The sequence below is a fragment of the Arctopsyche grandis genome, chromosome 1 (genome assembly GCF_051622035.1).
Source record: "Arctopsyche grandis isolate Sample6627 chromosome 1, ASM5162203v2, whole genome shotgun sequence".
In the NCBI taxonomy this organism is placed as follows: Eukaryota; Metazoa; Arthropoda; class Insecta; order Trichoptera; family Hydropsychidae; genus Arctopsyche; species Arctopsyche grandis.
The window spans coordinates 23732234-23757820 of NC_135355.1; the positions used below are offsets into that span (position 1 = coordinate 23732234).

Sequence of the window (25587 nt, forward strand, 5' to 3'; positions counted from 1 at the left end):
AAACGCAGTTTCGACTTAAAGTTTCCCGATAAGTCATTTTCGATTGTGCCAGACATATGTTTGCATGTATAACAAAGAGGGAAACTTCATACACTACCATTAATAATATTATTTATTTATTTATAAGTAAGCGGAGCCTTATAATCATTTAATTTGAAATATTTAATGTTTGGGGAAAAAAAAGTATTTTTTTAAACGAATCAATTTGACAAAGCATAAATAAACGTCGAGTGTGTATAGAATACAGAATTTATTAATTCTTGTCGCATATAAATAATTTCTACAAAAGACATGCTTTCGACCAAATGTAATTAATTTGGTTCAAATACGTTACTTATTTTATTTGTTGTGTATATCTATTTCAATGAGCATGAATTCCTATGATATGAATGTATTAAATGTATGTGTGTATGTATGTATGTGCGAATACAAAATTATTATAGTAGATATTCAAATTTTTGAAATACTTAAATTAAATTCGTAAAAATATATAATAAATCCGTATTTATATATATATATATATATATATATATATATATATATATATATATATATATATATATATATATATATATATATATATATATATATATATATATATATATATATATATATATATATATATATATGTATATATACATATGTAGATAGATCAATATGGATGTCAAAGATAAATAAAACGTGCATATACATTATTTAAATAACGTCACTTTATATGTAAATGCTTGGTATTTTAACAATATCCTATTGACGATTTTCAAAATGTTGTGTGTGAATATTTTTATCATCCATTCGTAGTGGTATATAAAATAAACATGAATGTTATGTGAAGGATGTGTAATCTGATAAAATTAATTAAACAATATTAATAGCACATTAATCACACTCCATTATTCCAAAATTAAAAATAATATTGTTTGGGATCATTTAGTATTTTTTTTTTTACTTTGAATTTTAACATTATCAGTATCTATAGAAAAGTGTATGTTCATTTTAATTCTTCCCATAAATACAAACATATTCATCATATAGTAAAAAAAAGTATGCAAGGGCGAACGTAATCTGACTGAGTAATTTTTCATTGACTTTTTATAAGATCCGTTTGCAATGATAAATCTTTATATGTATGTATGTAGGTAAAAATTATATTTTTCAGCCGAGTTTTAGTAACTAGCCCTTGTGTATATCAATTTCAAAAAAATATCTTGTATGTAAAAAAATATATAAATCATATTATATTCCGAACATACACAGCGTTTCTTTTTAGCTTTCATTTTACTAAAAAAAATATTGTCAAATTTATATAAATAATTGAATTAAGTGTCATTTTATGTTTGTTTGATTCTGTGTATACACATTCATGCTATAACATGGAAAAATATTAATTTCTCAATTGATTTTCGTGTTTAGTGTGATGAATAGCATATTTTTACATTCATTGCGAATTGTTTAGATTTAAAATCATTAAATTATTTGTCATGTTATTGTACTATTCAGAAACATAGGTTTTGGGACCTATAGGCGACATACACTTTATATTATATGTATAATACATTGTTTATGTAAAAAATAAATAGCTAAATTTAAAATGTAATTTGAACACTAAAAATGTATGTTTGTGCGCAAGTATATATTTTATATATATAAATATATATATATATATATATATATATATATATATATATATATATATATATATATATATATTTATATATATATATATATATATATATATATATATATATATATATATATATATATATATATATATATATATATATATATATACATATATATATATATATATATATATATATATATATATATATATATATATATATATATATATAAATATGTATATATACATAGGTGGTCGAGTACGTGCCAAAATGTGATCCTAAAAATGTGTTTTTGATTAAATATGCCAAATTTAAACATTTAACTTATAGTATAATTATATAAATGTATAAGTAAAGAATGATGGAATTGTCTGTTACAAGTATAAATATACATCTGTCTATATTATACATAAATATATATTTGTAGCGCATAATTAAGGCTCATTAATACAAGTGAGATACATGACCGAAATATTATATTTTCCATCATTGCATGACTTTATTTGCCATATTTGTTAAATAAGAAAACAATGGATGTTATGTTTATTCTACATATACATATACATATATCTGTTTCGAATATATTTATAGTTCTACAATTAAATTGTAGTACACGTTTAACAGAATTCTTTTGAAAGATACCAAGTATCAAAAGGAAAGATAGTGAAAAATTTGACATTTAAATATTTATAGAAATTATTTGGTGGATTGTAAAGCGTTATAATTTTCAATAAATTCTATATAAATTTTGTTACTATTTTTTATGGATACTAATTTTAACTAATTCAAATGAATTCTGCGATAATCCTAAATGATATTCGAATATACATACATATGTACACAATATCCTAAAAAACGCTATATATTCTAGAAACAACCAGTTGTGCATCCAGATAAAATCGATTTTCATAACGATTTAATGATTTTTTTTAAATATATATACATATATATATATATATATATATATATATATATATATATATATATATATATATATATATGTATAACCCCACCAGATTAAATTCTATGTGCGCCACCGATAGCGTATTTACAATGGAAAGAGAGATGAAAATGACATAGCTTTCATTTCAAGCTGTTTTAATACTAGCAATTAATAATACAAGTAAAACTAACACGAAACATAATTTTTTGCTATGAATTATTAAACGTAAAAAAAACAAACACTTTCAAAAAAAGATTTTAAAACACTACAAAATGACTTTAAATGTTAATTAATTAACTACCATATTTATTTCCAATATCCACAAATTTTTTCAGATATGTTTCCCATCACTAGCCATAACCTAAAAGTAACTTATACATCACATTATGTATACATACATATATGCAGGGCTTTTTTAAAAATAAAGTGCGCAAACTCACTTCTTGTCAAACTTTTTACTAAAAATAATTGTATTCAAATATCAATTGAATAAAATTTAAAACAACATTCCGGATGCCGAATTTTGACATTTATACCAATTATATAAATATGGATTGGTCATTATGTACGCGCGAACATTGTTTTGTCTAATTGCTTTTGAAACATTAAAATAACGTGAAAAAAGGTGCCGGACCGTCATTCCACCGCGTTAATGACAAACAAAGCCATGTGTATATGAATGATCACCATATAAGGATAGTACGTTTTTGTAAAATGTTTAGTTTTTTAGCCTAACATAACAATATTTCTTCATTTGTGTAGTAATCATCTTTAATATTACTATTATTTAAAACACTAGTGAATTTTCAGCTAAATGATTTTTAAAATCAACTTAGTCAATTATTTACACACAGTCAACCTTAGATCTACTTATGTATGTGGAATTGAATCTTAAAGTTATCCAAAGTGTTTTGGAAAATTTTAACATTGTTGTCAAAATATGTTCTGAAATTCGTATTTGTAAAATATTTTCGTTCTAATTTATCCACAATATGTACGTACATACATATGTATGTGACGCCCTTTTCTTCATTACTTGTCTAAAAGTTTGTATGAATGTTTGTATGAATATGACCATAATGTAATAAAATGTGTTGTATTTAGTGAATTGATATACCCCACCCACGTAAATCATAATGAATTATTAATTTATGATTTTACGTTATTAATAATAATTATCATCATTATTGTCATTTAATTTTATATCACTATAACTATTAAAATATAAATATACCTAAATATATCGAGTACCAAATAATAGACAGACACTGTGTAGTGATGACTGTTTTATTTACACCATTTATGTACAGTTAATTGTATTATTAAATAAAACATAAAATGTTTTGCCACATAAGTTGTTATATTAAAAATAAAATATTTTGATTCCTTGAAGTAATGTGAGGTTATTATTTAAATAATACTAATAAGAAGCTTTATATATACATTAATACATTTTTGAGACTAGAATATTAATGCAAGTTTCATTAAATTGTACATAAATAATACTATATATTTAACTGTATAAATGTTTTTTACAAATATTTATACAGATCATTACGTTTTTTTTATACATAACTAACAGCCTACATATATAATAAACAGCCGAATCAATTGGTCTACAGAATTTATAATTTTCATAAAAATATATTTCCTAAATAGTAAAAAGTAAATGTATTTTTATGCATTAAAATCATGTACATACATATTAAGATAAGTTTTTAATACTTTTTTTTGGTACATGTGTAAAATACTTTCTAATAAGTATCAACATAATCGTATCACAATTTCTTTCATAAATTTTGTTGAGAATGTCTTAAAGAATCTTCATGCTTTTTTATTATCAGTGGCTTGAGTCTACTGCCCAATTTAGCAAGCCTCTTGGACATTTTATCGTCGCTAGCTTCATGCAGGTCTGGCAATGATTTGCTTGCTTGGTTCGAACTTTCTGCTGTGATATTTGCTATAGCTTTTGATTTTCTGAAATATCTAGGCATACTGAAATCAAACTCGGTAAATATGACGTCTGGGGATTTCGCAATGCTCTGGAGGCTTGTGTCAGCTTTATATTCCCCTATCACTGGAGTTTCAGCAAAGAACTTGGGTAAATTTCTTCCTGTTATCATAGGTGTATCAGGCATTCGACTTATTTGAGAATGCTCCCCATTTTCATGCAAATCAAAATCTCCTGATATTGTGAAAATTTTTGCTTCTCCTGAATTTTTATCTCCACTTTCATTCAAAAGATCAGGAATAGACAAAAATGAAGCACTCTTTTGCGGTAACCTAGCCAACACATTTTTGAAATTTTTATTTTCTAAATTTTTCATACTATCCACTCGTTTCACCATCAAGTCCGATTTTGAGTTTGTTCTAGTCATGCTGTGTACGCTATCTGTTCTTGATAGTAATATACTGCTCTTTGTTCTAGGTAAATATAAAGCTCGTGAACTGTTTGCACGTACTATACTTTTAGAACTGTCAACTCTACTTATTTGCTTATTACTTGGTACATCAATTCCCTTCTCTAACTTCATATCAAGGGAATCTGGCAAAGATTCGGTCACATTTGAGTTTTGAATCTCCAGCGTTAAACCGCCATATGGAGATCCCGGAGGAGACTTTTCAATATCCTCTTCTTCCTCTTCTTCGATCTTAAATATTTTGTGTTCTCCGAAGAGTTCATCTTGAAACATTATTTCAAAATCTGAAAATTTAACTTCCTCATCCTCAAGATCCTGGATGCTATTTGATTTATCGCTCTCGTTTTTGAAAGATACCACTTTTCCGATATGACCATTAAAATTATCGGATAATGCATATTCATTTTTTCTTTCTTCATTTTCTATATACTTTTTAACATCGGAGTCATCTTTGAAGATCATCGATTTTGAAAATACCTTTGAAAAACAAGTTAAACATGAAAATTCGACAATTGCATTCCATTTTTTAAATCTTTAGTGCGTGTTTATATTCAATTACCTTATAAATATCTGGCGCTAATATGGGTAGTTCAGTAAGTACAAGTCGATTGGAATCGAGTGGCAAGTGATTGTTATTATGGGGTTGTTTTGTGATAGGTCCCAAGCTATCAACACTTCCAATGTTGTTGGTATAGCACTTGCCATTTTCCCAATCGTCATCACAGTATTTTGCTATCGATTCATCATAGCAGAAACGCTCCTCACAGCAACTCCAATACAGCGACTCAAGACATCTATTTACATTCAAAATCAAACAAAACAGTTAATTGCACAATATATTTGATTATACAAAGCTAATTTCATAGTCTAATTGTTAACTAAAGCATTATGTTTATGAATATTTTTCAGGCATAAATTCATCCTAAAATATATGCCTGATATATGTACATAAATATGTTATTGTTTGTGCCAAATTTAAATTTTCATATATTGATTTCGCGAAATTGACCATTCGATCATCAATCAATCAACAGCAATTGCTACCTTGAACCACAATACAAGGTTGAACTTATTTAACCGGACGTTTCATGACGACGGTAAATAGTTAAATGCAATTGCAGGCATGCAAAAAGATGGCCGAGAAGGTGAACTAGTAAATAAATGTTGATAGGTACATATGTACATACATATGTCAGTACGACCAAAATGTAATTTTGTGCATGCAAATGCATAAATGTACATAATTTTAAATGAAAATACCGATAATATCACAACTTGATAAATTTGAACCCCTCGGCCTAAACAGGTAACAGTATACCTGCTGACTATTCATTGTCTCGAGGTTAACTACATCATCACTCCATCAACGAACTTTCACTTTTTCTCCTGAATTTATGAGAAAAAAATCAATTGTAAACCCACACATCATGCATATCTTATATTATATGTACACATGTATGATAAGTATTATAAATGGTATTAAAACGACTACGTTACTATAATCACAAAAGAGTATATTTTATCAATATATTCTTTTATAATTGCAAATACTATAATTGAAACACACTTCAATAAAACCAAACTATTGAAAGTTATATTTAAATTCATATTTCTAGTAATTGTGCAAATTATACTGCTAAGGTTACATATGTACGTCGACCATCGACCTAACCGACTTTCCAAAGGACACTTAACATAATTTAGGACTGTACACATGCAATTTGCACACGTGATTGGATACCAGTTTAGGCTGCCATGTTTACACGTTTGTTATTGATTTACTAATTGAATCGTCACAACATACATGTTGAGAACAGAATGGTGAACGTATCAACTTATTAAAATTCGCAGAAGCATCTTCATATTACAACATCGTTACATGTTTATTAACAAGAAATCAAACACAACTACAATAAGTATATTTTTAAAAATAATTCCTTTGAACATTTGAAAGAACAAATAAATATTCTTTAAATTCAAACATATTGTTGAGTAATTGATACAAGGTTTCTCGAACATTCATTTGAAAAGTCAAATACAATTTGATTTATATTTAAGATTTATGTTATTTTAGGCATTCAGATCGTGTTTTGAAAATAGCACACAACTGTCCGATTGTAAAACTGATATGATAAGGTGATCAATTGTGACCGAGACCCACTACTGAGAAAATACACATTTATGTATGATTATGATAAACCAGTGGAAGTAGTAAATAATTATTTATATTTAGGTCAAATAATTGACATGTCTGGTAGTAAAGATGAAGAGATAAAGAGACGTATGAAATTAGGATGGAGTGCATTGGGACGGATGAATGCTGTTTTTAAATCAAAAATGCCACTCTGCCTGAAGAAAAGGATCTTTGATCAATGCGTTTTGCCAGTGATGACGTATGGATGTGAAACTTGGACACTGAACGCCAAGATGCTAAATAAAATCCAATGCACTCAAAGAAGTATGGAACGCTGTATGCTTGGCAGAACGAGGAAAGACAGAAAGCGGAACACGTGGGTGAGAAGTATGACAAGGGTAGTGGACATAGTGGATAGAGTGAAGAGATTGAAATGGCAATGGGCGGGTCACGTAGCTAGGAGGATGGACGAAAGGTGGACAAAAGAAGTGTTTGGATGGTACCCGAGAGAAGGCAAAAGAGTAAAAGGAAGACCGCATGGAAGATGGGTGAACGAAATTAGGAAAATGTGCGGAATGAGATGGATGAGTGTTGCGCAAAACAGAGACGAGTGGAAGCGTGTTGGAGAGGCCTTCATCCAGCAGTGGATGGCGAATGGCTGTAAATGATGATGATGATGATACAATCAAAGAGAAAAATGGAGGTTTTATTGATCGAATGTACAATTTATGAAATTTAAGCCAGTGGAACATTTTAGCATTTGAAAACTGCATATATGTACATATGTATGTACTTACGATTGACAGCATCTGCACATTATTCTGAGATTTTCTTCTACCCGTTGTTATCCACTCGACGACGACCATTCTCAACTGAATTCTAGATTTCAGGCAGAGCGACTCTCGCGTCACAGTTTGTTCTCAAATATTTGTTGACAATCGCTAGTTACCTATTTACCTATTGAGATAAAAAATAAAAAAAATCATGAAAATAACTAACAATCAAATTTAAATTGCTATGATAAACAAAACAGTCCCTAGCTTTTAAAACACGAAATGTATTAAGTTAGTACATGCAATCACATTTTTATTGAGATTATTATACCTTTTAAGCATACAAATTTATTTGTGGAAAAACAATCGTCACAATTCGATGAAAGATGTGAAATAAAAATTAGTCGTCATATTCAATAGACCTAATTGTTCCTATCTTATCTAGAAATACGTACACATATTGAGTGCAATATACGTTCTGTAAAATCCGATATAAACTTCGAAAAAAATTGCTCGTAAAATTGATTGTATTACTAAATAAACTTTAAGAAAATCGTATCATATCTCAAGGCATTGTTGTAAATAAGAGCAGAAATTTGATCGTAGCATTTTCAATAGCCACAAAAGCATTATTGTCATCATTATAATTACACTTCAACATTCCAATGACCAATGTAACGTTGATAAAAATTGCTTTACTATTATTGATATTTTGTACTAGCGTTATTATACAAAAATTTCAAACAGAAATATAACATCTCTTTTTGATTAGCCGAAGTAAAATTAATGAGCTAATTTGAAACAGACGGAATTGAACACGAAACAATTAGAAAACCAAGATTTATATATACATTTACACTAGTGTCTGAATATCTTTAATTATCTGCACCTTGGACCATTCTTTATCATTTGGATGTAATAATGGAAAACGTTGTGGGAAATCACGACTTGCTAATTCTCAGAGACGAGTGTTTGACTTCCACAAATGTAACACGTCACAAGACGATTCTTCGAAATTTAATTAAGGATATTACATATGTTTTTGCATAAATTAATAAGGTATTATATTAGGATACGATGACAAAAAAATACAACTGTAAAAATTGCTGATTTAATCAAAACAAATCTAACATACAAAATTCCGCGAACATTGATCACAAAACAATAGCTTGAAAGATAAGGAAAATATGTATACAGAATTAAAGTCATCAAGTGCAAAGCGTGAAGGTTGAAACCACTACCTATTATAATATTCGAGAACAACTTGAAGTGATTGAGATATTTTCTGTATTATATTTTTCATTAAAATTGAATACACACTCGTAGATTAAAATTTTGCACTAAATTAGCGAATGGTGCAACCGCAGACCTTGCATCGATCGACCGTTTCGTCCTTCTCGACGCATAAAATAACCATTTGCGAAATTCGAAAATTATCTCGCTCCATTGGAATAGAACAAATAATACTCTATAGTTACTAATATAAACGAAAAACAAAATACAAAGTCTCGGGCGCGAGCAATCGTTATAACAAGTATTTGTTGTCCCAATTAAAGTCATTGTGCTGAGCATTAACGTTCATATGTATATTTTAATATATGTACATATATATGTATTATGTAAATATGTACGCATATATGTATGTATATATTTGATTGATAAATTTTCTCTCGAGGTAAAAAATTTCTTTCAAAATGACTAGATTGTAATATAATACTTACGTAATATGTAAATGAATTTCGATTAAAATCGTCTAAAATACTCACTTTGAGTTATACTCAATCATTATTTTCACTTTGCAGAAAGTACATATTAACATACGGTGAAAGTCACAAAGATACGAGTACGTTCTAATAATCTAATACATTAAGTTATTATAATCATTCGTTCGAATATATAATATATCGGTTGCTCTCAAACTTTGTGTATGTACATATGTATGTATATGTACATATGTATATATGTATATTCAATGTACTCGTAGACAGGGCCAAGGAGAGGGGGCGGGGGGGGCCCGGGGTAAAGTTCCAGGGTCTGGACTATTCGAGGGGCCCCGTGTCGAGACGTCCAAAATCAAAAATTCCGGAGAAAATCATAATAATAAATCGTAATAATAATTATATTTAAAAAATAAATTGAATCGTATCTGTTATATCATATACTTTGTTATTCAATTATTTTAAAAAATATCAACCAACATATATGTATGTAGGTATTTTTCTAATAGTTCTGATAGATTTTTCGCATACTAAAAATCTAGATATAAGATGTTTATTTTAAAGTTTGTCATAGGGCCCGGAACATTATTTTTTCTCAGGGCCCGGGATTACTCCAGGCGCGTAACTACTATGCCGCACGGGCATGCGGTACATGCGGGCCTTTTAGATTTAGGGGCCCAAAAGGTTTTCAAATTAAGAAATACTAGACATTTTTCAAATACAAATATTGAAACAATATTTAAAATTTTATTGCGGATCGAATTTTCACCCATCTTTACTCCTTCTCACGACATTCAATAGTTTTCCGTAATGGTACAGCAATAATAATTGTCTGCAATTACACTGTTCGACATATGACGACTTTTATTTTGGTTCAGAGACGAGATACGACTTTTCTTGTAGATATATGCCCAGTGAACACGAATCTGGTAATAAAAAATGTTGATTGGCTCGAGATTCGGAGATATGTGTTTTTTAAATCGCGCGATTTTTCTATATCTTGGTGTTATTCGGACGATGTCTCAAAATCTGTCAATTTCCTGTTAAAAATGAATATTGGAATCTATATTCGGGTATTTTATCTTTCATTTGTAGTACTTTTCAGCTTTCAAATGTCTCTTAGTAGTCATCCAGTTCAAATAAAAAGTCAAAAGTACGTACGAGCTTTTAGCTCGAAATTTTACCGATTTAAAATTCAGCACACTTGTATTTCTCCCCTTAGAATCGTATATCGTGGAAAGAGACGGAGCTTGGCGAGTGTTAACGAAGTACTCACTGACCAAGCTCCGTCTCTCTTTCTCCCCTTGGAATCGTATATTGTCGAAAGAGACGTGGCATATCACTTCGTTCACATGATCGGCCGACATTAATTCAATTTTAAATTATTAATAAGTTACATTATGCCAGTGGAATTTTATTTAATTCTCATATAAAGATAATTTAATACATTATCCCTATTAATTCAATTGAGATTCGTTTAAATACGAGTAAACACTAGTACGAGCTTTTTGCTCGCAATTTTACCGATTTAAGGTTCAGCAATTAACCCTTAACCAATTAACCCTTTTAAACGAAAACAAAAAATAGTGTGGCCAGAACACTATCCCAATAAACATCTTTCAAAATAGCATTAACAGTGCGAAAAAATCCCAAGTGAAAATACGTACTTTTGACTTTTTATTTGATATATGTTTTTAATATCGCTATTCTGTCTGTCTGTGTGTGTATCTGAGATAACAATCGCCATACTATAAAAGTCGTTTCGATTCGACATACATACATATGTACGTCACAGCTAAACCACTGCCAACAAAATGTACGAATATAATATCGAAAGAAAAAACTTCTATATATGTACATATATGTATATACTGTCTGCTACCAATGTTTCCTCTGTGCTAATAGACGGCGTTAAGTCTCTGAGCATTTAGCGCCATCTATTGAAAATTTATTTAATTAATTAATTTTTCTATTGGTGTAATTATATTGTTTATATGTAGGTAGTTAGTTTTTTTTACTTTTAATTTTTACCTTATTTTCATATTAAATATAAATATTAAATTAAATATATTTAAAAGGTATTTGAAAAAAATACGACCACGTGCGGGTCGAACACATGACCGACAACATATTTCTTTTCATTTTTTTTAGCAAGGAAAAGCTAATGACCGTTCGACAGATTGGATAAAATAATATGTATGTGTGTGTAATGGAAAATTAAGCAATCAAACCGTCACTGGATGATGAAGTAGATTAGTTGAATTCAATGATATACATACATATGTATGTATAACATCACACTTCAAAATTTTTGTTCAAATATTTATCTGCAATAATTATAATACCTATGTACTTGTTATATGAGTTAGATTGTATACTCACGACATACATATGTACATATTATATATGGTATTTGCGCTCCTTGATAAAGCTGTAAATTCATAATCGTAATCTTATCTACATAAAGTCAATCGACAGTAAATACTTTGCAACTCCCAAGATGTTTTAAAATACATACAAATATAATGAATTGCAAAATTATATCGGAAGGTATTGTAAATGACCAAAATACACATTCATATTATATAGTAAATATTTAACTTTTTCGCCGATTGCTTTGCAATCTAGATACATGTTTGAAAAACGTCATATTAACGACCTCGTGCTCGAATGCTAATCTGAATACAAAGAGTTATTCTTCCAAAGGACGAAATCTGATTACAATAAATATTAATACGACACAAAAAAATTTGCATCCGTTCTCTCATTGTGAGCCCGTGTAATTTTGCAACTATACAATAATGATGACGTTATTCAGTAACGGAAGTCAATTATAATTTGAAAAATGGAAATTTAAACCATCACATATGGAAAAACAAGAAAAATGCATTGTCGTTTCATACATGACCAATGCATAAATATTCGATTTCGATTCGTAAAACATTTTGTTGTGATTTTCCTACATGTGAAAATGTAATTTTCCTACATATTTAGGTGTTTGAATGTGAATATTCATTACCAATGCAAAAAATTATTTATTCACTTAATAAACATATGTATGTATGTAGGTACATACATATATATGTACATCGTACAGTTCCATGATAACTGAACGCATGACAAGAGAAGACACGACAACTGAACACATGACTGTTGAACACAGTAACAAGTTCATAGTGAAATTAAAAAATACTGAACACAAACCGCAAAAAGTTTGAAATAGTATGTAATCGAAATAAAATGAATTGTAAAAATACTCATGTTCTTTTTTTTACTTTATGTACGTAGTAACAATAGAGATGAAGTTTTGTGATCATGTGCAAATTCGGACTCGAGATTTTAACTGATTCGAACTCAGAATAGATCACTGATCACGTTTTCATGATCTAGAAAAAAATGTGTGTGTGTGTATTTATCTGTGTGTCAATTTATTTGGGGTTTTTTGAACACCGTTCATACTATCGAACTAAAACTTAGTATCGGTTACTAAAATTCTTATTGATACGACACAATTTTTTTTCAAGATTTTAATTTTACCGGAAATGGTACCTGCTCATTATATACATATGTATGTATGTAGGTGTCCTCTTTTTTTAAGTTTTTAAATTCAATTATCTCCCAACCCACTAATCAAATCGGACTGAATTTTTTTACATATAATAGAAATTATAAATTTTATACCCCAATATTTTTTCCTAAGCCGGAAGTAGTACTTTAACTCTAGAGAATTGAGGTTTTTTCATGTTTTTCTCAGAAATTCTTTGGTTTATTTATTTTTAAGTTTAATATCACGTTATATATCAAATTTGGTAAGCATCCGTCAACCGGAAGTGGCAGTTTACTCTAATTCGATTTTTTACCACTATTTTTTGCGAACCTTTAAACATATGTGCTCTTCCGGAAAAAAATCAAGTATAATTCTTGTATCAATGTCATGGAAATAACAAAAAAATCACTAAACTCAATAAACCGGAAGTGGGATTTTTGCTCTTCAAAATAGAAAATCAAAAATATTGTGACCACGATTCTTTCCACACCCATGAACGCATCAAGTTGAAAATTTATATTTGTATTCTTTAAGTACTACCTTAGAGCTGATACGGTTTTGGTCAGAATTCGTGAACTGAAAGTAGTATTTTTTTTTAACAATATTTCATTATTTTATTTTGACCTTTTAAATTATTTTTATTTTCTTGATATTTATTGTGTAATAATAATATTAATTTGAAGTAATAAAAAAATTTCGAACAAAATCAGACAACCGGAAGTAGAAATTTTGTCTTGTGTAAGTTTTCTTACATTTGCGCTCAATTTGAATCAAAAATGCTCTCATAACCGGTATGTGTGAACGTGTATGTATGTTTAATTATCGAATTTTGTTTTGTGACCTTCTTATATTCCTCATATACATAGATCTAAGTCATGGTTCGGTCACATCCCAATTTTTTATATACATATATGTACATATGTGCAGGTTCTAAGGTACAGGTATACTTAATGTGACCATTTATTTTTGTCCTCAAAACGGGACATCTACCAATTTTTACGTAATAGTATGTGTATTCAAGAAAACGCGTATTTTTTCATAGTTTTTATTTATTAATAAAAAGAATAGGAATGAATAATATAAATATAAAAAAATTATGTTGTTTTATATTTTTCTGATGAACAGTTTTTTTTAAGTATTACTGGGTTTGCTTTTAAATAAGAATGAAATTCTTGACAGGATTTCTTAAAATTGATTTTAATTAACAACATTGCTTTAAGAACTGCGACTTGCAATTGCGTTTTTTCGGTCGTCCACAACTTGTTAATCTGTGAAAAGAATCTTTCTACGGGTGCATTAGGCAGGCATAAAATGTATTCAATAATTATACGATATATACATATAAAATAATTCAACAAATATACTCTATTTTTGAAAACGGGACATTTTGACGTCCCGAAGCTGTGCTCGGGGACAACGGGACAAGCTACCTAAAAACGGGACGGTCCCGTTCAAAACGGGACGTATGGTCACTTTAGGTATACTTCATTATTTAATTGAAGTAAAATGGTAAAAGTCGATATATTGATATTTGATTTCAAATCTTCAAACAATTTTGTCCTTTATTTTATATGAAACAAATTTTTCGTATTTCACCAAATGTCTCTCAAATATAATAGAATATTTTTATGTATCCTAGGGTAAGCCATTTTATTTCAGTAATGAGATGACTGAGTTTGATATCCGACAGTATATACATATGTACATATACACATATGTATATGTATATAAGACGTAGGTATGTACAAAAATAGTCATTTTGTTCCCGGAATTCGTGTAGGTCACCAGGTTCTTCGACTTTCTCGGGAGGTTATTGCCTACAGCAAGGTAAAATTCGTAGCCTCGCATGTTCAGATATTATTTGCGGCAGTGATCGCCAACCTTGCTCAATGTTCCATACTGAGAGCATCATAAGGGCAAGCGTAGAGAAATTAACAATTCATGTACATATAATGAATCGATCTCCACGTCAACATGATGTGACGTATGATGACCACGGGTCATCATTCGTTGAAAAGTCTTTTGAAATTATCAATTGACTGCGGGGCATAATTAGCGCTTAATAATACCCATTGCTATTACTACTGAGTATGTATACAGCTTCCAAGATAATTACGACGTGTTTTTGGCAGTCTACTCGATCTGTATAACCTACATATATTTATGAAACATTTGACGGAAATTTAGTGTGCATATTTTTGACAAAAACTATTAATGGATTTATACATAAGGTAACTTAATTATTAACAAAATTAAGGTTACATATTTGAATGATGAATCGTAAAAAAGTCCTTGAATTGTGGTAGGCAATAGGCAATTAAAGCTCGAAAGATATACATCCCGTATAATTTCATAATTCCACGTGGTTTTTACCAAAATAAAACTTCAAAAAGAATTTTGGGTCAAGATCGTCACAGAATCATTGCGCGATTCAATGGTTATTTTATGCTTATTTTAATGACCTAATTCGACGTTGACTAAAAATACAAGCAAACGTTAAGAACCACCAAAAAAGACTTCATGACACATTTCATTTGCACATACATATGTACAATGTACATGTATTATACAATATATAATACATACATAAATCATTCTTTTCAACTCATCAATCTTCATTGCACTTCTATTTAGAAATTTATAAAAATTAAAATTAAAATTTATTTTATGTATATGTATGTACATATGTACATATACACAAAACAAGGCAAGACAAATCACAACTAAACGAAATAAATTTGTAAGTGATAATTGGCGATATGATTTGTAATAGTGAGATTACTCAAAATCTCTGACGTGTTTAATTACCCACTGATTAAATTTGCTAACCACTCTAATACGATAAAATAATATATAGATACAAGTGATAAATATTATACTTTCCAGAAAATTATAATCAATATCTGAATTATGATGAATAACTATTCGGTTGTGTTGTTTAATTTACTACGCGAAGAAATTCACGTAGGCAAGTAAAAGGCATTTTTGCAAAACAATAAAATAATAATAAATATATTATTTTATATTAAATGAAACGGTTTTGAATTTCGATTACAAATCTAGAGTGTGAGGTCATAAAAGATGGAAAAAATGAACGACTCAAGCAACGCGAACAGTAAACGAGTGATGCAATTAAAGCGTAACGTAAAAAATGTGAAAACGCTGTATACCCGCGTTCGGTTTAAAAAGAAAAAAATTAACAATAATAATTATTTGCCCCGATTTCTGAAAAATTAAACTACGTGAAAAAGATACACAATTGTACAACTCGATAGAAAGAAATATAAATTAAAACTCGATACTTACATATATTCGTACTTGTACATAAACAAAATATAAAAGAAAACCGTTGGAAAATTTAGTTTAGAATTTAATTGTAAAAAAACCTAATGCGTAGACACAATCATCAATTTTATTTACGCACTAAAAATAATTATTAAACTGGGGTTATTATTTAAATAAAATAGTATTCACTGTAGCCTATCGTAGACTGGTATAGCGTCGACGTCGTACTACGCGCGCGTCCATTGACGTACTGATCGAGATCATCACTTTCTACGCGGGAAAACACACCAACTCAACAGTAACGACTAATCCATTATATTTTTTTATATGATAACTAGTGTTTTGCCTGTTGAAATTTCAGCGGGTGCTTTCGGATTGATACATGATTTAAAATAAAGTTACAATATGAACGGTAATAATTAATCGGTATTGGAACTGAAACAGAAATCAGGAATCGATTATGCCGATTAAATAATGCAATAAGAAACAATAATAAATAAAAGTCGAAATCCGAATCAGAATATGGATTTCTGTTGTGGTGATAGATAATGCGTCTTATCACTAGAGGTAGGACCGGAAGCGTGCCGTTCTTTATTTACCAAACGAAGTCGTACTGTTGACGTAGATATTTCACGTTTTCGTCCTTTAATTGTTGTTGAATATTTTTTTTGTAATAAATCGATTCTTGGGAACAAGCCTGGCGATTTTTCGATCCACACGAGGGCCAAATTTTTTTTTAGTACCACTATTAGCTCGCCGCTTGAGTGTGGGGTCGCAATCAGTCTCCAGATTTTGTTTTATTTTTCTAATAGACGCCCTACTAACACCCTCCATTGTCGCGATTTTGTTTTGAGAAAACTTTCCTGTATTTAATAATGATGTAATGCTTGCAATTTTTTCTTTAGAAAGATCTGATTTTTTACCCATCTAAAAAAATCCAATAAAAGTTTTACAAGCAATTTAAATCATAAAACAAAGTAAAATTTCGAGATATTAAATACCAACTTACCTTAGAAATATGATAAAGTTGCAGTAAAAGAGAAAAAAACACAGTGCTTTTCACAAAATAATGAATGATTTTAACGGAAACGCACGTCAATATTGAACAAAATTCAGACGCAAACCGATTTCAAACATCTTTCTTTTGTTTTTGAAGACCTTTTGAGGGATAATCCACCGATATTTTTTGCTAGTGAATAGAGTTGCATTTAAGGATAAGATCACAAAAAAAATGAGGCCAAAAGCTCCCATAATGAGTTATTTACGACCGTGACAAATTTACCCAAACGCATCTCGAGAGGGGTGGCGTAATATTCTGGTCAGGGACTGTATATACTATTCACAATAGTATTATGGAGGATGGACGAATGAGACGACTGGCATGTTAATGCACGTGTTTATTATATGACAGCTGAAGACAGAGTGAGTAGTAGCTCTCCGAACCCAGCCGAGTTGGTTCCCACTCGCAGGAAGGCAACCAAACTCGACCATGTCGTATAAGCGAGCCGCCACAGTATATAGTATAATATATCTACTTTTTTAAAAACACTCTTAAGATAAATGGAGAGATCATCCAAAGTCGGAACAGGCAAAGCTTTCAATAGCCAAGCAAAACAATTAATATTAAATGTTTACATGTGGTGTGCACTTACACAAACATCTAATTCTTCGACGTTTCCTGTCATTGACATAGCTGCAAAAGCCCTAAAAGTTTCCAAATCTTCATTAAGCAAAATTATCAAAGAAAACAAAGATAACATATATGTACATATGTCTATCTTCTCCAACAAAAAAAAAAATAGAGAACACCAAAAATCCTATGTAGACAGTTTTGATGAAGATGTCATTAGGCGCACTATCCACAACTTTCATGTGACCGAAAAAAATTTGCCAACGCTTTCTCGAATATTAGAAAAATTAAAACAATGCATAGGGTTTACAGGCAAGCGCACTACTCTTCATAAGCTTTTGAAAAAATTGGATTCCACTGGACTGATATTTGTTTCAAGAGAAAATGTGTATTGTTTATAAAAGGATCACATTTTTAAGGTCGATAGCTCGATTTAGAGCAGTAGGTAGACCAATCGTGTATACCGATGAAACATATGTACATACATTCAACACACGTTAAGTCAATAGCGTGGGGAGATTCATCAGGAAGTGGCTTGAAAAATCCGGCATCCACAGGAGCGAGGTTTATAATTGTACACGCCGGTACAGAACGAGGCTTTATTCCAAATGCCTTTCTCATCTATAAGGCTCACCAAAGAACCGGAGACTATCACCATGACATGAACTTCGACAATTATATAAAATGGTTAACCGAGAAATTGATACCAAATTTGGAACCGAATTCTGTTGTGGTGATAGATAATGCGTCTTATCACTAGAGGTAGGACCGGAAGCGTGCCGTTCTTTATTTATCGTTCGCCGTGCATTGTTCATTTTTATGATGAACCTTTTTTTTGCACTCTAGCTTTGTAGTTTGTTCTATTTCCTGGAAAAAGGACGCTTCCGGTTCTACCTCTACTTATCACTAGTCACCGGAGCCTGAGGGGGCCGTGTATTGTTCAAAGGTTGTAAATGCATTGTTAAAGGTTTGCCGAACAATGGATAGCACTGTGACTATCCTACCTCTACTTATCACTAGAGAGCGGGACGGAAATGCGCCAGCACAGGAAAAAATGCTCTCTAGAGATCAAAAAAAAAGGTTAACAATAGAAATTGTCAAAAGGATCCCGTTTCGGCGTATTCCGTCGCCGAAGACTGCTTATCACTAAAGAGCGGACCCAGAGCGAGCCGTTCATTGTTCACATGTTGTAAATGCAGTGTTAAAGGTTTGCCGAACCTTTTTTACAAAGCATTTACAATAATTGAACAATAGACGGCGCGCTCTGGGTCCGCGCTTTACTTATCACTAGAGGTAGGACCGGAAGCTTGCCGTTTATTGTTCAATTGTTGTAAATTCTTTGTAAAAAAGGTTCGGCAAACCTTTAACAATGCATTTACAACATTTGAACAATAAACGGCCCCCTCAGGGTCCGGGCTTTACTTTTCACAATAAGATTCTTGACCCAGCGCCGACTTCAAATTCCAAAAAAGACATTATGAAGCAGTGGTTGACGGAAAAAAATATTTATTTCGACCCGCAAAGTTTAAAAGCAGAGCTTTATAAATTAGTATTGGAGAATAAATGTCGACATAAAAAAATTGTTATAGACTCTCTCTTCGAACAGCATGGTCATACATCTTTAAGGTTACCCCCATATCACCCGAAACTCAATCCAATTGAAAAGATATGGGCAGTAAATAAGGGATATGTGGCTTCAAGAAACGTCGAAATGACAATGGAGTGTAAAAAAACTTGTGCTTGAAAAAAGTGCCTTAATTAATGACGAGTGGAGTGTGATCACGTAATAAAAGTAGAAGACCAATATATGAAAAGTGATCATGTAATGGACAAAATGGTTGACGACGATTTGTTGCATTTTACTGTCAACGATACACCGGATTCCTCGGACTTCGATTCAAACAAGGTTTTAAGCTATGTTGAGTTTGATTGAAGAGTGATAAGTCATTTCGGACATTATTCTCTATCATTTTTAACTCTTCCATATAATTTAAGAATGACGGCGTACCGTGATGTGAAATAAGGTCGGCTAAATTTTTTATGGCATTGAATCTTGAATGCCATATTACATTTTTCATTATCCTTTAAAGGTTTCTGATTTTCACTATCACTACTGAGAAATTCTTCATCTGAATTCGAAAAAATTCGTGATTCGACTTCAATATCTTAATTTTTGTATCTTTGATGAAAACATTCCCCTGGAAATGCGTCGATTTTTCGTTCCTCCCGCACAATTAAAATATAAATAATTTCACTGCAATATTATGGCAGCCGTGCAAAGAAGCATCAAATAAGTGAGATTGAATCGAATCTTAGTTTTGAATACGGTTTTGTTGACTTTTAAAAAGCTTATACCAAACGTCACTTTCGCTGTCAAATGTTGCGCTTTTAGTTTATGTGCAACGGCCGAAGGAAAAGTTTCTTAATCGACTTTAAATTTATAATCTTATAATTAATTAATCTTAAATCCTAATTGTTATAATCTTCTTATGTACTATGTACTGTATGTACAAATAGCCAATAATTCGTCGATACTGTATGTTCAAATAGTCAATAATTCGTCGATACTGTATGTACAAACAGTCAATAATTCGTCAATACTGTATGTACAAATAGCCAATAATTCGTCGACACCGTATGCACAAATAGCCACATCCTTTAAAATATTATAAAAGGAAAAAAATATGAGTGCGTAATGTTTTCAATATTTTTATTATAAAACAATATTTTGAAATATTTACATAAAAAATAATCTCCAGTTTAATAAATAGTATATATGTATATATGTATGTACATCAGTCAAACTATGACAAAAAAAAAACTATTATAATAGAGAACACATTTTAATACTATAGTTTAGCAATAATTAAATTTAGTAAAAAAAAGCTGTTACTGTGTATACCTAAATATATTATCTCACGAAGGTGTATTTTATATCACGATATGCACTAGTAAGAGGCATATTTTCTTCCCTCTAAAAATCTTCATAAATGTACTCAAAATGTATTGAGAATATTTATAAAGAATTTTATTCTAAAAAAGAAAATACCCCCCCCCCTCCCCTTTTACTAGTACGAATTGTGACAATAATAATAAAAAAGTCTCCATAAATATATTCAATATATAAAATATTTACAATTATTGATTGAGTTCATAGATATGAATTATTGAAATTATTTTTTCCAAAATAAATTTCAAGACAACTGATTAATCAATTAAATAAATATTAAGTTATTAAAAATATAAGTACGTGTACAAAATAACAAAAAAATATATGCATATAAGAAAATCTCTTCATAATTTGTGAAAAATGAATTACGTTATGTAAAACTTGGTGAAATGTGATGTTTCGTTATGTTCATATTCTAACAGCTTCATCATATGATGGCGGAGGTGGGCAAGTCTCTGAAAATATACAATATATATGAATTCTCCATTGACAATATCAAAAAATCACTCTTTGAGCAATCACAATCGTTATATAAATGAATGCAAACTATACCAAATCTTGAAGTCGAAGATTCAGTAAGATCTATTGTTGTGTATGCCGGAGGTGGAGCATGTACTACGGCACCAGTGGAATTTGAAGATAACCCATCAGAATTTCGATTACCTGATATGGATGTTGGAGTATGGACTCTTCCTGTTACTACGAATATTGATGATTGTTGGTGAACGACACGTTTTCTACCTAAAACATGTGTAAAATATGTCTCAATATATGTAATTTTACATTATGACTAATCCTCTATACTAAAATGATAACAGATAAATAAGTTATGAAACAAAGCAAATTCAATATAAACTGATAAAAACAAATGAATTTTATTACAAAATTTGCTGTCACGATTGAAATACATACATACACGTTTTCCATTTCATATAAATAACTAGTAGCCTGTGTGCACATAATAATAAAATATCGCAATTCTGATCAACGGAATTAATAACACTGTTCGACAAATGACGACATTTTTTTGTTTCAGAGACCAGATATGACTTTTATTATAGAATTATGCCCAGTGAACACGAATCTGGTAATAAAAAATGTTGTTTATCTAGAAATTCGGAGATAAATGTGTTTTATAAATCGCGCAATTTTTCTATATCTTGGTGTTGTTCGGTCGATGTCCCAAAATCCGTCAATTTCCTGTTCAAAATGAATATTGGAATCTATAGTCGGGTATTTTATCTTCCATTTGTAGTACCTTTCAGCTTTTAAATCTCTCTAAGTAGTCATCCAATTCAAATCAAAAGTCAAAAGTACGTATTTTCACTTGGGATTTTTTCCCACTGTTAATACTATTTTGTATTGAGTTTTTTCTATTGAGACATGTTTATTGAGATAGTGTTCTGACCACACTATTTTTTGTTTTCGTTTAAAAGGGTTAATTGGAAGTGTGCTGAACTTTAAATCGGTAAAATTGCGAGCAAAAAGCTCGTACTAGTGTTTACTCGTATTTACACGAATCTGAATTAAATTAATATATTAAATTATCTTTATATGAGAATTAAATTAAATTCCACTTAGAAAAATCACATTTCGACTATTCTTGTGGATTAATAACAAAAATTCGTTTATTTTATCGAGGTAAGCCAGTTATCAATAGAATTTTTGATATTAATCCACAAGAATAATCGAAATATGATTTTTCTAAGTGGAATTTTATTTAATTCTCATATAAAGATAATTTAATATATTATCCCTATTAATTCAATTCAGATTCGTGTAAATACGAGTAAACACTAGTACGAGCTTTTTGCTCGCAATTTTACCGATTTAAAGTTCAGCACACTTCCAATTAACCCTTTTAACCCAGATAGTCCTGAAACTTTTGATGAAACGAAAAAAAAATAGTGTGGTCAGAACAGTATCTCAATAAACATGTCTCAATAGAAAAAACTCAATATAAAATAGTATTAACAGTGGGAAAAAATCCCAAGTGAAAATACGTACTTTTGACTTTTGATTTGAACTGAACAACTACTTAGAGAGATTTTAAAGCTGAAAAGTACTACAAATGGAAGATAAAATATCCGACTATAGATTCCAATATTCATTTTGAACAGTAAATTGACAGATTTTGAGACATCGACCGAACAATACCAAGATATAGAAAAATCGCGCGATTTAAAAAACACTGTATATCTCCAAATCTGGAGCCAATCAACTTTTTTTATTACCAGATTCGTGTTTACTGGGCATAGATCTATAAGAAAAGTCATATCTCGTCTCTGAACCATTTTTCGTGTCGAACAGTGTAATTTATTAATAATTTAAAATTTAATTAATGTCGGCCGATCATGTGAACGAAGTGATTTCCACAATATACGATTCCGAGAGGATAAAAAGAGACGGAGCAGTGTTAGCAGTGAGTACTTCGTACACACGCATGCACGCACGCATAGAACAATTATTATATAAGATAGGTATAGATACTTACGATTGTGAGGAGATACAACTTTGCAGCCATTGCAAAAATACATGCAAATTACCATCAAAGTGAAAATGGCAAATCCCACCGAGAAATAGAGTATCATACTCATTTTGATATGTTTAAGGCATCAGGTCAATCTGAAATAATAATAATAATTTACAATATACATATGTGAATTTCTTAATGAAAAATAAATAAATAAAATTGACATTTCAAAAGATAATAATAATTAGGGATTGTCGGTTTTTAAAACGAGGTATTTTTAATAAATTTGTAACATTCGAAAATCCGTTTTTTATGTCCAAAATACTCGTTTTGTCAGTTAATTTATTTATTCATATGCATTATTTGTTCAAAACAACACCAATGATTAATTCGAGAAACCCTGACTCATCATACACGGAGATATTAATCTATTTTAACACATTTGTATGTATGTATTATAATACATGTACATATGTATATGAAGATGTCACTTTTGAAGACACTCTTCTTCGAACATTGGCCCATTGCGCTCATATTCTACACCAGACTGTCTCAAACTGTGTTCCGCAAAACACTGCTGTTTCGCAAATAAATATCAACATAAATATGTAACGCAAAAGATACAATTGCATTATTTGATAAAGAAAAAACAACATAAATCAATCATATGGCTTTAATTTTTTTTAAATTATGACTTAAATACCACACGAACAATATCAGCATTCCCTCAAATTATTGCATATAAAGTTCCATACTTATATGCAGTGGCGTCACCCCAATTATGGAACAACGGGTTTCAAATTTTTTTTTCAAAAAATTTATTTTGAAAATATAATTATATATACATTTTTTTTCGTCTAAGGCACTATTACATGAAACTTCATTAAATTTCACAAGATTTTTCTAATTTTTGACAACAATTATATGAATTTTTAGACTAAATAACAGGTTTCCGAAAACCCATGGAAACCATTAGGGAGACAGCATTGCTTATATGTGTAGAAATTGCGAATAGTACGAGTATTCAATTGCATCATTAGATGAATTTCATTTAAAAAAAAAAATAGACTTAGTAATTTTTGATTACATACATACATATATACTCCTCATTTCACAGCATAGTGTATTCAAATTGTCTGTACCTCATTTGTGTTTTAACAAACTTTTGATTTAATATACTATTAAGTCTGATTTGTAAATAAACTATTTTTCTAAAATTCATATTAACAAACATCCCCTACACTATTAGTCAATTAAATGGGGATTTCACTGATGACAACTTCAATCACACGCAGTGCCGGTTTTAAGGGGGGGCTAGGTTGGGTAGCGCCCGAGGGCGCCGAACGATGCGCCAAAGGCGATTTAAAATTTAAAATTAGAGCGCCAAAATCCATTCAAAATTTTAGATTAGAACGCCAAAGGCGAAAGTTCTTTCTAAGGATGTTTAGAAAAAATTGTCAGAGGGCGCCATCGGGTGTAAGGCCGGCACTGATCACACGACAATATTCGAGCAAACAAAAATACTACACAGCAGCAAATTTGACTACAAAACAATATATTTTTTATTATTGCAATATATATGTAACATTGTTCCACCTTAAATACTCACTATCAAGTTAAGCGATAAATACGATTATTTTATAAGATCCTAAATACATATATCACAAACGTACTATTTCATACCTTCCAGCACCGTCACTATCTGTCTCATGATTGAAAAAATATATATTAGCAACTAACATATTTAAGTAATATGATTTCGTTAATACTTCTTTGAATATCTCACAATATTGAGATCTAGCAATTATCTTGTGTATTTCGATTGATGTAAATTCTATCATTATTTAAGTCTATAACTGTTTATCCTGTTCATAATTAACGCACCCAAACTCAAATTCCTCTAAATGTTTTCGATTCACATATCGCATTTAGTATGTAGTTTTTCAAACCAATTTACCATCCAAAAACTGCCAATTTTTCAATATATATAGAACAAACTGTAAACTTACTACTAATATTGAGTCACTGATACTCACATGTTAAAAATTGTCGCGTCACAGGTAGACCCATGCACCTGAACGACAGTTATAAGTAT

General features: G+C 30.2%; 2 protein-coding genes across 4 annotated transcripts; both read right to left on the minus strand.

The window, feature by feature from the left end:
• Positions 1-3830: 3830 nt before the first annotated feature.
• LOC143912701 (uncharacterized) lies at positions 3831-16692 on the minus strand. Of its 2 annotated transcripts, none has more exons than XM_077432045.1 (4): positions 16629-16692; positions 7914-8073; positions 5542-5776; positions 3831-5459 (listed from the first exon to the last, which is right to left on the minus strand). In XM_077432045.1, the coding sequence occupies exons 2-4, from the start codon at positions 7931-7933 to the stop codon at positions 4353-4355; spliced, it is 1362 nt and encodes a 453-aa protein (XP_077288171.1). In that variant the 5' UTR covers positions 7934-8073; positions 16629-16692; the 3' UTR covers positions 3831-4352. The 2 variants fall into 2 exon arrangements, with proteins under 2 accessions (XP_077288171.1, XP_077288260.1); XM_077432134.1 differs by having other exon boundaries at positions 3837-5459; positions 16461-16692.
• A 4063-nt stretch (positions 16693-20755) lies between these two features.
• Positions 20756-25587, minus strand: LOC143914076 (uncharacterized). Of its 2 annotated transcripts, none has more exons than XM_077434170.1 (4): positions 25529-25587; positions 23514-23644; positions 21572-21760; positions 20756-21474 (listed from the first exon to the last, which is right to left on the minus strand). In XM_077434170.1, the coding sequence occupies exons 2-4, from the start codon at positions 23614-23616 to the stop codon at positions 21428-21430; spliced, it is 339 nt and encodes a 112-aa protein (XP_077290296.1). In that variant the 5' UTR covers positions 23617-23644; positions 25529-25587; the 3' UTR covers positions 20756-21427. The 2 variants fall into 2 exon arrangements, with proteins under 2 accessions (XP_077290296.1, XP_077290304.1); XM_077434178.1 differs by lacking the exon at positions 25529-25587 and adding an exon at positions 23963-24068 and having other exon boundaries at positions 20760-21474.